The following is a 13,408-nucleotide window of genomic DNA, read 5'->3' as shown; positions in this document are numbered from 1 at the left end:
AATTACCTCAGTCTTTCCTTTTTGGTCTTTTTATTCTTCCATGGTTATGCTAATGGATTTGACTACTGGATGATGTTAACATGTGTACGAGTATTAATATTGACATTACCTAATTTTTTATACAATTAATCTTACCTTATTTTGTATATCTTAATATGTTTTTTCAATCGGTACTAGTACTTCCTGAAACCGTCCAGTCCCTATCGATACAATAATAAATTAAAAAAAAAACTAATAAAACCAACTAAGCTTTTTACTTTTATTTTTCTCTAAATATCTTGTGGATTAAAATAAAGAATTTGTTCACATTATTAAAAGATGAAACCTAATATTCTTGTACATGATAATGACACATCTAATATAGTCACACTCTCTCCCTCTCTTTAATGTAAAAATACTTTTTTAACACCCAAAGAAACTAAAAAGTATAATTAAGAATGGGCCTAAGAAGGATATGTGATGAATTACACTGAAAAAAACATTTGAGATGTTGCTGTAAAACACTACATGTCTATGAAGGAAGCAAATAAAGTACAAAGTGATACGTATTACCCTATTAAGATAACATCATCTAAACATCATATGTTATCATAAATTATTGAGATATCTTATATGTAAAAAAGTGACAAAAAAAGAGTTATGAATATTAAAAATAATAAACACTATGATTAAACATATAAGGTTAGATGAGTTGAATATCACAGTGGATAAAGATACTATAATTTGTTACATTAACCAAAGAGGGGAACTCTATCACAATAACAACAAATATGATCCAATTCAGATTATTGATTTACCCGCAAATCATTATCTTAAGTCCACCCAACATACCTAGTACTCACGTTTATAAAATAATTAAATAAATATGCTCAAAATACTCTTATTCAATTCTCATCAAAAACAACTATAAACATTTCATTAACTTCTCACATTTATTAATAATAAATCAATAAAATTACTCTATATTTATCCACTTTTTTTTGGTAAACCCCTTATTGTATCAGCTTTAGTTTTTCATGTTACAGATGTGAATTTATGTAACCAAACAGATTATGAACAGAAAGAATGTAAGGATCTTTAGGGCAAAACTGAAGGCGTTTGTAAAAAAAGAAGTTGACGTGTGACAGGCTTTTAAAACAAAAAGTGGTAAATTATTTTTGTAACAATAATTGTGAATGATGATGATGACGACGACTTCTTTTATGTTGTAATGTCTTGATATCTAAGTTTACACACCTCATTATATGGAAATACTAGACTCAACAAAAAAATATAAATTACACACACAAGAGCAGTATTAAAAAGAGAGTGAACAAGAACTCTCCATCCTCAAAACTTAATCATGATCCGAATGTGCTCTGTAGAACAATCAAAGCATTCCTTGGCCAGCAGAATCGAGGCACATTGAGGAGAAACACAACAGTTATCAACATCCTTCAACTTGTGCACATTCACTTCATTGCAGTAAACCGGCTTCCTTCAGAGCACCTTTATAGTCTTCAACACTTTTTGCTCGCACCTGCATCCCCAGTCACATTAACAAAATAATGTTATTTAAGATGGATATTTTCACAACTCCTTCAGAACAGATGACAAAAGATCAAATTTGGCAAACCTCAGCTACACGAGTGCCAAAATGATTCTCGATCTTGGACATGAGCCTTTCATCCTTTTCATCACATATCAAGTTAAATACAGCCCCTGTAGGATCAAAAGAATAAAAAGATAACTTAAACCATTTATACCAGCGCCTAAAATATTATTCATAACTCATGAAGAATGAAATTATGAATCACTTTCTTTGGAATAAAAGGGTAAAGCAAAAAACAAATTGCATGAAGTGATACTGTGACCAAACAAATACATATTACAACTTAAACACCAGTCTGAGCAGGGCCATCAGTCAAACTAAGTATTTGCTTTGTCCAGTAGATGGAAAGTGAAAATGAATTTAGAAGTAATTAAGTCTATAGAACTCCAGATAAATAGTCAACTTTTAAAATCTCCATTTTCATCTGATTTTCAGGTGTTTCACTATCCACCTCTCAACAGCCCACTAGGTAGAAATATTTCTAGCCCCGTCAAAGTAATATATATTGAAAAAAGGTAGCAAAAAAATTTGTCCCTTTGAGGAATTAAGACCCAAATAATTAGGGCTCAAGTTTACCCATGTAATATAATGGAAAGCATTGCTAAATATAGCAGTGATTTTTAACGATATCGTAACCCCATCTCTAAACATGCAGAAACTCAGTTGAGCTATACTAGCACAAAAAAAAAGGTAACAGGAGACTCAATATCTATGAAACGCTGACTCCGACACTGACACCACTAACACAGCTAATGTCCAAAGTATGGGAGATGGTATCACTGCTCACACACATACATAAACATCGTGACCAAAATCTCAATTGAAGATTAAGATTGATATACTTCATGATATAAAAACAAATTTGTTACAGTTTCCTTGTAATAACATCTTTCACAATAGAATTCTAAATAACAAACATGTATCTTAATAGTTAAAGTAACTGGTTAAGTCCTATTTATAAAAAAAAAATGAGTCATGCATTATGTCTAATATAGTTTGCCTTCTTTTAATTTCTTTTTACTATTTTTAATAAAGGGCGTCTAAAAAGTGTTTAGGCAATAATAGATGTTGGTTCACTTTCTTTACACGCTCAAACCATGCAAAGAGGTGTCAGCCAGAAAAAATTGTGACACACAGTTGAAGAGTGTAGGACATCTGATAGAAGTGTGTCTGACAAGTGTTGTCCAAAAAGTGTCAGTGCTTCCTAGCTTAATACAACTTTAACAATTTCTTATAACTACATAACAGTAAGCAGAGAAATCTGGAAATTACCCTTGCGCCCAAAACGCCCAGCTCTGCCAACCCTATGCAAATACACTTCACAATCAGGCTCGGGTTCACGGGTATAGCTGGCAGTGTGTTTCATTGGAAGATCATAATTGATGACCAAATTAACCTGAATAAACATAATTTTTTAGAATGTAACCACATTTTAAAGCAAACACACAAAAAGAGAAGGGTGGGAGAGAGAACCAACACAGTACCTGTTGCTGATCAAAGCCACGAGCAAGAAGATCAGTTGAAATAAGAACTTGAGTCAAACCATCTCTGAACTCTTTAACAATTTTCTCTCTCTCTTCATAACCAAGAGCACCTTGAATAGATGTAACCTCATAGCCCAAGTCAACAAGCGATTTATGCAACATTTGTGCACTATTTCTTGTACGCACAAATATAATGGTTTGCCCCACATTCTCTCCTATTTCAAATATGTAATCTTTTATCACTTCAATCTTAGCAAGTTCATCAGAACAATAGACTTTATATTGCTTTACTGCATCTAAAGATAGTTCTTCTTTCTTTACAAAAAGTTTATTATGATCTGCTTTGACTGTCCTTGAAACGAAATTCTTGACGGTGTCATTAAATGTAGCAGAAAACAGAAGAACCTGGAAGCACATCAAGACCAATCAAAATTTTCTACATAAAAAGAAACTCACTGCAGAAAGGTTTATTCAAATGCAGATAAAATAGTTATGTGGCACCAAAAGTATGCGTAACTATGAAAATTTAAACCCCGTACAAATTCAAATTTACTAGTATCAATCCATTCATATCAACCAAAAGAATATTTAATCTTTAAATCCATGTGATGTTGTTTGACTGAACAAGATATATTTCACTAGAATTCAACGAACCTGACAATTAGAATTGACTCTTTCTATTTCCTTCATTATCCTCAGGGAATCATCTTTAAAACCATCCTGCACATTACAGTTCATAACAATCAAGACACAGCATATTTACCAGCAAAATTCAATTAAAAAACAAGACAAATGAACATGTGACCATGGTAGTTGAATCGAGATACAAGTAGTGTATCAGAGAGCTGATTTTCTGAATCGTGAATCGTTTCGTATCGTGAATCATAAGATTCATAAACATTAAAATTGTAACATAACATATAATTAATATAAAATATGTAAACATGCAAAGGTGCAATTATCATAGTCATTCATATTTCATCATCTTCTTCTCCAACATCTACATCACTCAAGTCATCTTCATCTTCTATAAAAAGTTCTTCTTCAATGTCTTCCTCATCTTCTATGAATTTTTCATTTTTATTGATCTTGGTATTTAAATTTCTAGAACCTATATTAGCAAAAGAAAAACAAATAAATTTAATTAGTTTAGTTTGTTAAAGTTTCCAGTTGTAAGTTGAAGAAGTTCTAAATAAAAATAATTACCTCTCTTCTTTTTTTACTCAGAGCTCTCTCTTCAACATCAAAACAATCATGTACACTTATGTAACATCTGCCTTTCTTTTTGTTTTCCTTATTTTTAAAAATCCAATATAATAGAAAAAATCCCAAGACGGCAGTTAATCACTCCCTGTTTTCTGCTTCACTCTCTGTTTTCTGCTTCACTCTCTGTTTTCTACTCTCTTCACCGTGCTTACAGTCACGCACCTCCAGCAACCACCGCGCATCTAGTCGAGCGCCTTCGTCCAGCAGTGCGCCTCAGCAATTGCACAATTCCACAAAGTTGTTGCTATTGTTGTCTGGCGCCGCACCTCCTACTGTCACGAGTCTGATGGTCGTTGCTGTGATGGTCGTTGCTGTCGGAGGAGAGAGGAGAAAAGGTTCGCGAGGTAAAATTTTAAAATTAGGGTTTTCAAATTCCAATTTATTATACGATACGATTCTCCGATTCGTCTTCCGATTCGCACGATACAATTGCGATACGGGAGCGAAAACGATTCTTTGTACGATTCGTATCGTACGAGGCCTGAACCGTATTGTTTCGTGCGATTCGTATCGTGAATCGCACAATACTTACTACCATGCATGTGACAAGACAAGCATTCCCTGAACCTAAAACTGTGCCATGCTCAATGTCTGGCATGCATATTTATAAACTAGAAATGAATAAATCGTCAAAACAAACGATTCACTACTACTAGTTCTCTATTCCTCTATATCCATCACAAACTGACAATCTGCCATGCAATACAACTACAACACGTAAACCATTTTCAAACATTAGCTTTAGCAGTGTCACTAGGTATTCTCCAATAAAATGCAGTAACAAGTTCAGGAAGAATGATACGGCCATGAACAGTACATGAAAAATCACAATCATACAACGATCCTGGTCAACTGCAATCCTACACATAATCCAGCCCAAAGGACCTGCTTCCATGTGAAGAACATTACAACCAATTAACAAAATTGGTATCCTTATAGCAGCTATTAAACAGCTTTTGAAATTACCAAGATGTATGTGCTAGAAAGTCTGCGTAAATATAGAACTCATAATGTACGGGTTATGCAATCATGAATAGTTATGCATGGTAAGATTACTAACTCACCAAACAATTACTTTAAAAGTCATATCCAGAGTGATTTCTACCTAGTTAACGGTAAAACTGTGTATCAAAATTAAACTAACAAACAAATAGTCAAGATATGTCGTTTTCTACTACTACTAATTTCTCTTCAGTCTAAACTAACCAATCCTCGAATAAATCACGGTAATAACAAGTTCACTAAGTGTGCAACCCAATAGAATTACCTCCGCAAGCATTTGATCCGCCTCATCAAAAACAAGAATCTTCAACCTGGAGGCCCCAAGTTTCTTGAAGCTCATCCACTTCTTGATGGTGCCAGGGGTTCCAATCACCACCTGCGCCATAATCGGCGCCCTTTTCGCGATCGAGAGCGCATTGTTATCCGTTGGCACCGCGCACTCCGACGCAATCCCAGTGTACTTCCCCATCTTGCGGAGAACCTCGGTGTTCTGATTAGCCAACTCCCGGGTGGGGCAGACACAGAGAGCCTGCGGCGCCTGCACCTTGGGATCGACGCGGCTGAGCATCCCAAGAACGAAGCACGTAGTCTTTCCAGACCCGTTGTGCGCCTGCGCGATGAGGTCCCGGTGCGGCGGGCTCAGGATCATCGGCAAACTTATCGCCTGGATCTTGCTCGGCTTCTCGAACTTCATCTCCACGTAGAGCCCCTTCAGAAGCTCCGGCGAGAGGTTCAGGTCCTCGAACTTCGACGCCGACGTGTAAGGCGTTTCTCCAGAAGTAACCTGAACACAATCCAAAACCCTAAGCGATAGTAAATAGAGAGAGCAAGAAAGAGAGAAGTGTTTTGTTGCAAGTGAAACGCACCGCTTGGATGTTCGAATCGTCGGGGTCATCTAAGAGTTTGGGAGGGTTATCGTCGTTGTCTTCGATTTTTAACGCGTCGAGGTTGACGGAAGAGGTTTCGGCGGCGGCGATGGTGGCGGGGGATTCGGTTTCTTCGTCCGCTTCGTCAGCCCAGCTTTTGATAACCGCCGTCGTAGTGGTGGTGGAGGAGGCGGTGGAGGCGGCGGAGGTGGATGGTTCTGCCATGGATCGGAAGTAGAATGCGACGGTGGATTAGTGTATGCAGAGAGTGTATGCGTGAAAAAAAATAATAAATGTTCTTCTTATGTTAATAATAAATAATAAATAATAAATATGGTGAAGGTTGCGTTCAAATGACGGTGGCCCAATGTTTAGGCCTGTTACGTGAACGTATATTTTTATTTTCGGAAAAATAAAGTTTTGCTTCTTTTATTTGGTATTTTTATTTTTTTTAGGGTTATACATATTTTTGTTCTTACATTATATACTAAATTGTTTTTTATATATGTGAAATAATAGTTGACTTTTTTTAAAATATTGATGGATTTTTTTCAAAATTTGTGATTGTTTTAATTGCAAATTGATATATACTATTTCAATATTTTCATATTATAAGGAAAGTTTAAAGTTTTGATAAAAGACTAAAACAATTTTGTGTTATATAGTACAATGACGAAAATATGAATGTAGTTCCTTCTGATAGTTAACAATTGTATTATCTCAAAATTGTTATTATTCACCTATGACTTGACACATAACTACCTACAATATCATACATATCGTATACATATTGTGTATACTGAAAAGTAACTTACACTTTTCTTTTGTAGAATTTGAGCATAAATATGTGATAATCACCTCAGTTACTTATAATCATATCAGTCACAAAGTATTATTAGGAGGATAATTAATTATGTGGTGTGTTAAAACAAACATAATTGTAAATATGTAATCTTACCATTTACACCATTAAAAATAATTTAAAATACTCTTACACTCATCACATCACTCACTTATTTCAATAAACTTTTTTCACATATTCATCTTAACATACCTCAATCCAAACACACTCAGTTTTTCTCACATCCTCATACTTTCACTCTCTCACACCCTCAACTTTCCACTTCTCAATCCAAACAAAACATTAAAGAAGAGATCGACTCATTTGCTAAACCCGCATTCTCCACCTTGAATGATTTTATCTCAAAATGGGTAACAAAAATTACAATTAAATGAAAATCATGCTAATAAAAAGTAAAATATGTTGTAAATACTAGAGAAAATGGTATTTGTGAGGAGAAATAAACATCATGTTCAATAGGGATTGGAATACACAAAGAGATGAGGAATCAATTTTCACTAAATAATTCTTAAACTATTCAATATTTTTTCATTTGATAATTTAATATCAAAGTGTGTATGAATATAAAAGCCATGTATTATTTATAAGATAATTTATTTTGGGGTTAACCAATACATAAAAAAAAGAAAGCCCTACATAGGATTCAATAGTCAACCAATTTTAAAATGGACATGATTAGCTAAATCTTCAAGTAATGAGCAAAAATTAGTAGATGGTTGCTATCGTACGTGTGTGGATGCTATATTTTATTTTCTGTAAGTGCATTTTCATGACAATGTTTCCTTTTTCATCAAGTTTAATGAAAATGAATTAATTGAAAAGAATGAGAGGTTAATATTTGAGAAAAAAAAATTATGTTATTTGCTTGTGTAATCAGCATGTTTAAGTAGATTTTCTTTAACCTAATAAATTGGTCACTTTATTTTTTATCTGAGATTTAGTTTTTATATTTTAAAAAAATGCAATTTCAGTTCAATTCTCAATTTTACATACATTTATTTTTTTTAAATTAAATCCAGGACCTGGTATAATTTTTTAAGATACCATAAGAAAGTAAGTTGAGACACAATGTCAAAGGTTTTCTTTATTAGTAGTCTATGAATTAAGGAAGAAAATAATTCCAAACTATACTCTGAGTTTTTCTTTTAAAAAATAAGATAATTTTGTAGGTTAATATCGAAATAGTAAAATTTTTAAAAATTATCAAAATAGTTCATTTCAAGAAGTCGTGTCAAGTAGTATTAGTTGAAATCTGATTAATCATATTAAGAAGTCGTCTCAAGTAGTATCAGTTGAAATCTAACTAATCATGCCAAGAAGTCGTGTAAAGTAGTATTAGTTGAAATTTAATTAATCATGCCAAGTTGTTACGATGTACCAATTTAAAAAAAAAAATTATTCATTTTGATAATTAACCTACAAAATTACCTTTATTTTTGAAAAAAAAAAAACAGGATTAGTTGCCATAGATTACACTAATATCTCAGAAAATGTATGAAGTTGACAAACTAGTTAGTTAACCAGATTATACCAGCAGATTTAAGAGAGAACTGTCTTACCAAAAACACATGCACAATACTGACATCTCTTACTTTGACATGAACATCAAAGAAGTAACAGAAATTTTCACAAGTTCAAAGCAAGTTTGTTTTCCAGGCTAAAAGTACAAGGTCACTGGCATCACTGTCTGATTTTTATTCAAAATTAGAAGATACAAATCATTCACCACAGGTATGGATTTTCCAAAGCAAAATGAAACAAAAAGTATATGGTGCAAGTTAATGTAAGTTCGCAACACAAAATCCCCCTTCAAACTCTACATGCAGAGTTTCTGAAGAAAATTCAAGGCAAATCTAACTCTACTTTCTGCAATACCTTCAGCTTGTTAGCTTCACAACTACTACCAAAGCTCAGGTTTATTTTCCTATCATTTCTTTACAAAACAAGTGAAAAAGCTAGAAAATTTCTATTCCAGATTTGGTCAACTGAGTGTGTCTGCAGAAGGTTTTCTCTCTTGAAGAGAGATCACAGTTTCAAAGGCACCAACCAATGCTTTAACCTTGCTCTTCCGAGTTTCGGCTAGTTTACTTGCTGTTTCCTCAATTACATTATTAAACAATCCCTGTGCATCTTTCTTGTCCTGCATATCTTGATGTCTTAAAACAACCTTCTCTGGAGTAGTTGCAGCACCATTGCTGTCAGCACAGGCTTCATTTCTATCAAAGCTTTTCCGGGCATCACCCTTAAGATTGGCTCTCCCAGCCAGCCCTCTTGCTCTCCGAAACTTGATCCTTCTTGGACTACTTATCTCAGGTTGATTTTCAACCACTTTTCCCCTTCTGAACTTCAATTTTATCATTTTGTTGTCCTTGTCTTTGGAATATGCAACCCCATTCCTTGTGTTTTTGCTTTTCTTCTCATCTTCCAATGTCTCCATGTTTTCTAGGCATTCAATTTCATGGCTTCCTGAAAAGGAATCCGGCTCAAATTCACTAGTTGTATATTCAGATTCCTCTTGGGAAATTGAGGATACCGAAGACTTAGGTGATGACAACTGAGGGAGGTATGATTCATCATCATACCTAGCATTCTGATCAGATTGCAAAGTTTTGTTTTCACTTCCCATCTTGATGACATACAAAGTCTTTTCCTTCACCTCATGGTTGTCATGTTCCTCGTGCTCGACCATTTTGGCAGTCTGCTGATTCTTAAGGTGAGAAGCAATTTTCAGGCTCTTGAGCTTTCTTGAATTTATACTTGCAACTCTTCTAAGGGAAGGTCTGGGGGATAATAAAGCCTTCTGGGGTGACATCAGTTTTTTTGAACCTGCTTTGGAGGAGGTAGCTCCCTTTTCCATCTTGATCTTATTATATCTTTGGCTAACATCGCCATCTGAGGAATTCATAGAAGATATTTGCTTCTTTCTAGCACTGCTTAAATTTAAAGAAGTCGTGCGTTTTTCAGACAACTTTGCCTCTTTACCTTTGATAGAAGATAAGGGTGATGAAGTTTTCACCACATTGGAAGTTGGTTTTGATGAAGTTTTGACCTTGGAGATTGGTTTTGATGGATTCCCCATCTCATTGGAAGTAGGTTTTAAAGGAGAGTCCATCTTCTTGACCATTGATTTTGATGGAGCTTCCACCTTCCTAGAAGTTGATTTTGATGGAGATTCCACTTTCCTAGAAGTGGAGTTTGATGGAGTTCGCTCCTTTTTGGAAGGAGACTTTGATGGAGATTGGACCTCCTTGATTGAAGAAATTTGTTTTCTTGTTGGCAGAGATGTATGAGAACTCAGGACCTTGGCCAATGAGAAATTTCTCACTCCTGATTCCTTTCGCTTGTCAAATGATTTTGTTGCCAGTTTCTGCTTAAAAGTGTCAGATGTATCAGAAATCATCTTGGAATCAACTGATTCTTTGAGTTTGCCTGTTGACATCTTTGTCAGCTTGGAATCTACAGATGCACTGAGCCTAGCAACTGATATCGTTATCCCACCAACACTACCTTCTAAACTGTGGTGAAGCTGTTTTCTTGTAGCTCTATTAGGTATAGAGCGTCTTTCCTTCAAATCAAATGCATGTTCCTTCCCATATTTGCAAAAATCATGACAAGAACCAGTTGAAGCTCTGAGATAATTTGGAATGGTTTTTTCAACACTGGTTCCAGGACTAGCTTTGTCAGCTAAATGCCTTCTTTTTTCAACCCCAGGTGACTTGGTCACTTCTGGGGTCACTGGTAATTCAACACTTTCATTGGCCATAAGATTGGAGATGAGATATGCTAATGAGCAGAACAAGATTCAAGACAACAATCCTGAAACACAAAAAAGAAAGCCAATGTTAAATACAGCTTACATAAAGGGCATAATGTTTAAGAAATGGTTGATTCAAACTGCAAATAAAAAACAAAAGCACATCCAATATTTCAGTAGAAATAGGTTCAGAAACAAGAACAAACCATTAATATCTATGGTGGAAAGGAATGAAAATGTATCTCCCATTCATCTATGTTTCAAATCACAATCTTTGAAAGTTGCACAGAGAAAGAATTTGTGTTTTAAAACTGGTCTCAAATGGAAATAAACACACACACAAACAAACAAACAAAACTTTTATATTGTCTCACATCTGATTTTCTCCATTCGATCCACCACAATACTATGAAACTATTAATGTAACAGGAACCAGCCAGCCAGACACAAACAGAGAAAGGAAAAGAAGTCATCAAACAACCAAAAAGAAAAATCATGATGTCCCAGTAGGCAAACTACTGTTTCTCAAGCAAACTTCAATAAAACACATTCTCGTGTCTTGTAAACATAGGTACTCTAAGACTAGCTGCAATAATTGTGAAAAAGTAAGCTTTTCCATTAACTGATCCTTTATAAAAAGAAGACACTCATCAAGAAAGCACATTAACCGTGCAACCAATCATCTAAGCAAATCAATGAAGATTTAGAAATGCAACAAAATCCACCCGGGTGCTGAGAATCACAAATCAATCAAAATCAAACGCAGCAGAATATTCATCCAAAAGCAAAACCATCCCCAAATATTGATTTTTCAGCAAAAGTCACAACCAAACATCATAAAAAAACACATTGAAAAACTTAATGGCCAAGAAAACTTTTTTTCCCACACCACCACCATTGACAATCATCTTGAAAGGATATTTTGGAATCACAAATGAAAAATCAAATTTCTTTATATAAAAATTAAAAACAGGAAAAGAAGGCACCCCAAATGAAAACCAACCCCATACCACAAAAACCGAATCAGGGGATGTTCAGAAAAAGCCATTTCAATCCACCAAAGATCAAATTTTTCAACAAACCCATTTGCATTTAGAGGATAACAAGCACGACCAAGATGATGAATTTTTATTAGGCAGGTATACAAGAAGAAGCATACCTTGTTGTTTTCAAAGAAACAAAGGGTGGTTCTGAACCAGAAAGGAGAAAGGAAAAAAGGGGAATAAAAAGAAAGTGAAGGGTGCAGAGTCGAGTAGAAGAAGAAGAAGAAGAAGGAAAAGGAGATGGGACCACTGGGAAGAGAACGTGCAAGCAAGTGTTTTTTTCTTTCTCTCCTGCTGTTTCTGATTCGGTGTTGCGTGTCTTCTCACTGCCTTGGTTTGTTACAGAATCCAAAGAGAGAGAAACAGAGAGAGACAGAGAGAGAATTGAAACGTTCAATTCTTTGCATTATTTTTTGGATCTTTGCTGAAATAAAAGAAGAATGGGATTAGGAAAGTGTAATCAGAAATGCAATAATAAAGCACAGGATTCAGAGGGGTCATTAAGGAACATGAGAGAATGGTTGGTTGGTGGGTTTGGTTGGTGAAAACGTTAAAATGGTTTTCTGAAATTTGAGACAGAACAGAAACAAAACAATGATCAAACAATTGTAATCCTGTTTCACTGGTAAAAACATTATTACCTTTTTCCAATTCTCTGTTTCTTCTTTTGAACAATTTGTGTAATAAAAAGTGAGAGAATAAAACCCAATTTTGCTTATTTTTGTATTAAATTTGAGGAACAGAAAAATGCTTGAGATTGATCAAAATCACTTCAAGTCAAAGGCAGAATCAGTTGACCGAAGTTTATGCCACCACCTAAGTGTAATAAGGTCAAAATGCAATTCTATTTTTATTTTATTTCCTATTTTAAGCATTTCTTTGATAAATAATATTCAATAACAAAAATTAATATAATTAGCTTAACATGACACATCAAGTCAAAGAAAACATCACTCCAACTCATCATGGGTTGACCATGGTTAATTACTACAATGGAATTCAACTTAGCATCACACCATTCTAGTATCCTATACTAAGGTTAAACATGGAGAAATTTGTAGGAACTAATTGAAGGAAATAAAATAAGGCAAAAGATTGTAGAAACTGATTGAATGTAATTGTACAAGATTGCAAAATTGTTAAACGGATATCTTATTCATTTTGATTTACTTCGGTAATAGATATAATAAAATTACACGTACTGAAAGCTATAAAATATGAATACTAACAACCTTGTAAACTCTATAAACTGACCATTAATACAATAATAACGATATAATAGTTTAAAGGTGATAAAATCAGAATTAATAATAAGAAAATTGTGTTTAGAATCCCTAGACCAAATTTTGATAAAAAAAAAACTTTTCTTCGTTAAAGGGTCACTAGATTTTAATAAAAGACATTTTTTGTATTAATAATTCAACTTGACTTTGTTGTGATTAAAATATAGAAATAGAAGAAAAATATTTTTAATACCTAATTAACAATCCTTAAATGTGATTTATGAATTTTAATTCAACTTTCCAATTTGGTGGTGCAA

At 34.2% G+C, this 13,408-nt stretch overlaps 2 protein-coding genes across 2 annotated transcripts; both read right to left on the bottom strand.

Annotated features, from left to right (window-relative positions):
* Positions 1-1,129: 1,129 nt before the first annotated feature.
* LOC137836945 (DEAD-box ATP-dependent RNA helicase 38) lies at positions 1,130-6,577 on the bottom strand. Its single transcript, XM_068645749.1, has 7 exons — positions 6,210-6,577; positions 5,609-6,127; positions 3,730-3,795; positions 3,076-3,480; positions 2,864-2,987; positions 1,616-1,701; positions 1,130-1,519 (listed from the first exon to the last, which is right to left on the bottom strand). Exons 1-7 carry the CDS (start codon positions 6,432-6,434, stop codon positions 1,457-1,459), a joined length of 1,488 nt encoding a protein of 495 aa, XP_068501850.1. The 5' UTR covers positions 6,435-6,577; the 3' UTR covers positions 1,130-1,456.
* Positions 6,578-8,746: 2,169 nt separating this feature from the next.
* LOC137836943 (uncharacterized serine-rich protein C215.13-like) lies at positions 8,747-12,507 on the bottom strand. Its single transcript, XM_068645747.1, has 2 exons — positions 11,985-12,507; positions 8,747-10,887 (listed from the first exon to the last, which is right to left on the bottom strand). Exon 2 carries the CDS (start codon positions 10,832-10,834, stop codon positions 9,053-9,055), a length of 1,782 nt encoding a protein of 593 aa, XP_068501848.1. The 5' UTR covers positions 10,835-10,887; positions 11,985-12,507; the 3' UTR covers positions 8,747-9,052.
* Positions 12,508-13,408: the final 901 nt, after the last annotated feature.

This window comes from Phaseolus vulgaris, chromosome 4 (assembly GCF_000499845.2).
Source record: "Phaseolus vulgaris cultivar G19833 chromosome 4, P. vulgaris v2.0, whole genome shotgun sequence".
Lineage (NCBI taxonomy): Eukaryota > Viridiplantae > Streptophyta > Magnoliopsida > Fabales > Fabaceae > Phaseolus > Phaseolus vulgaris.
This window is presented reverse-complemented; position numbering and strand designations above follow the sequence as displayed.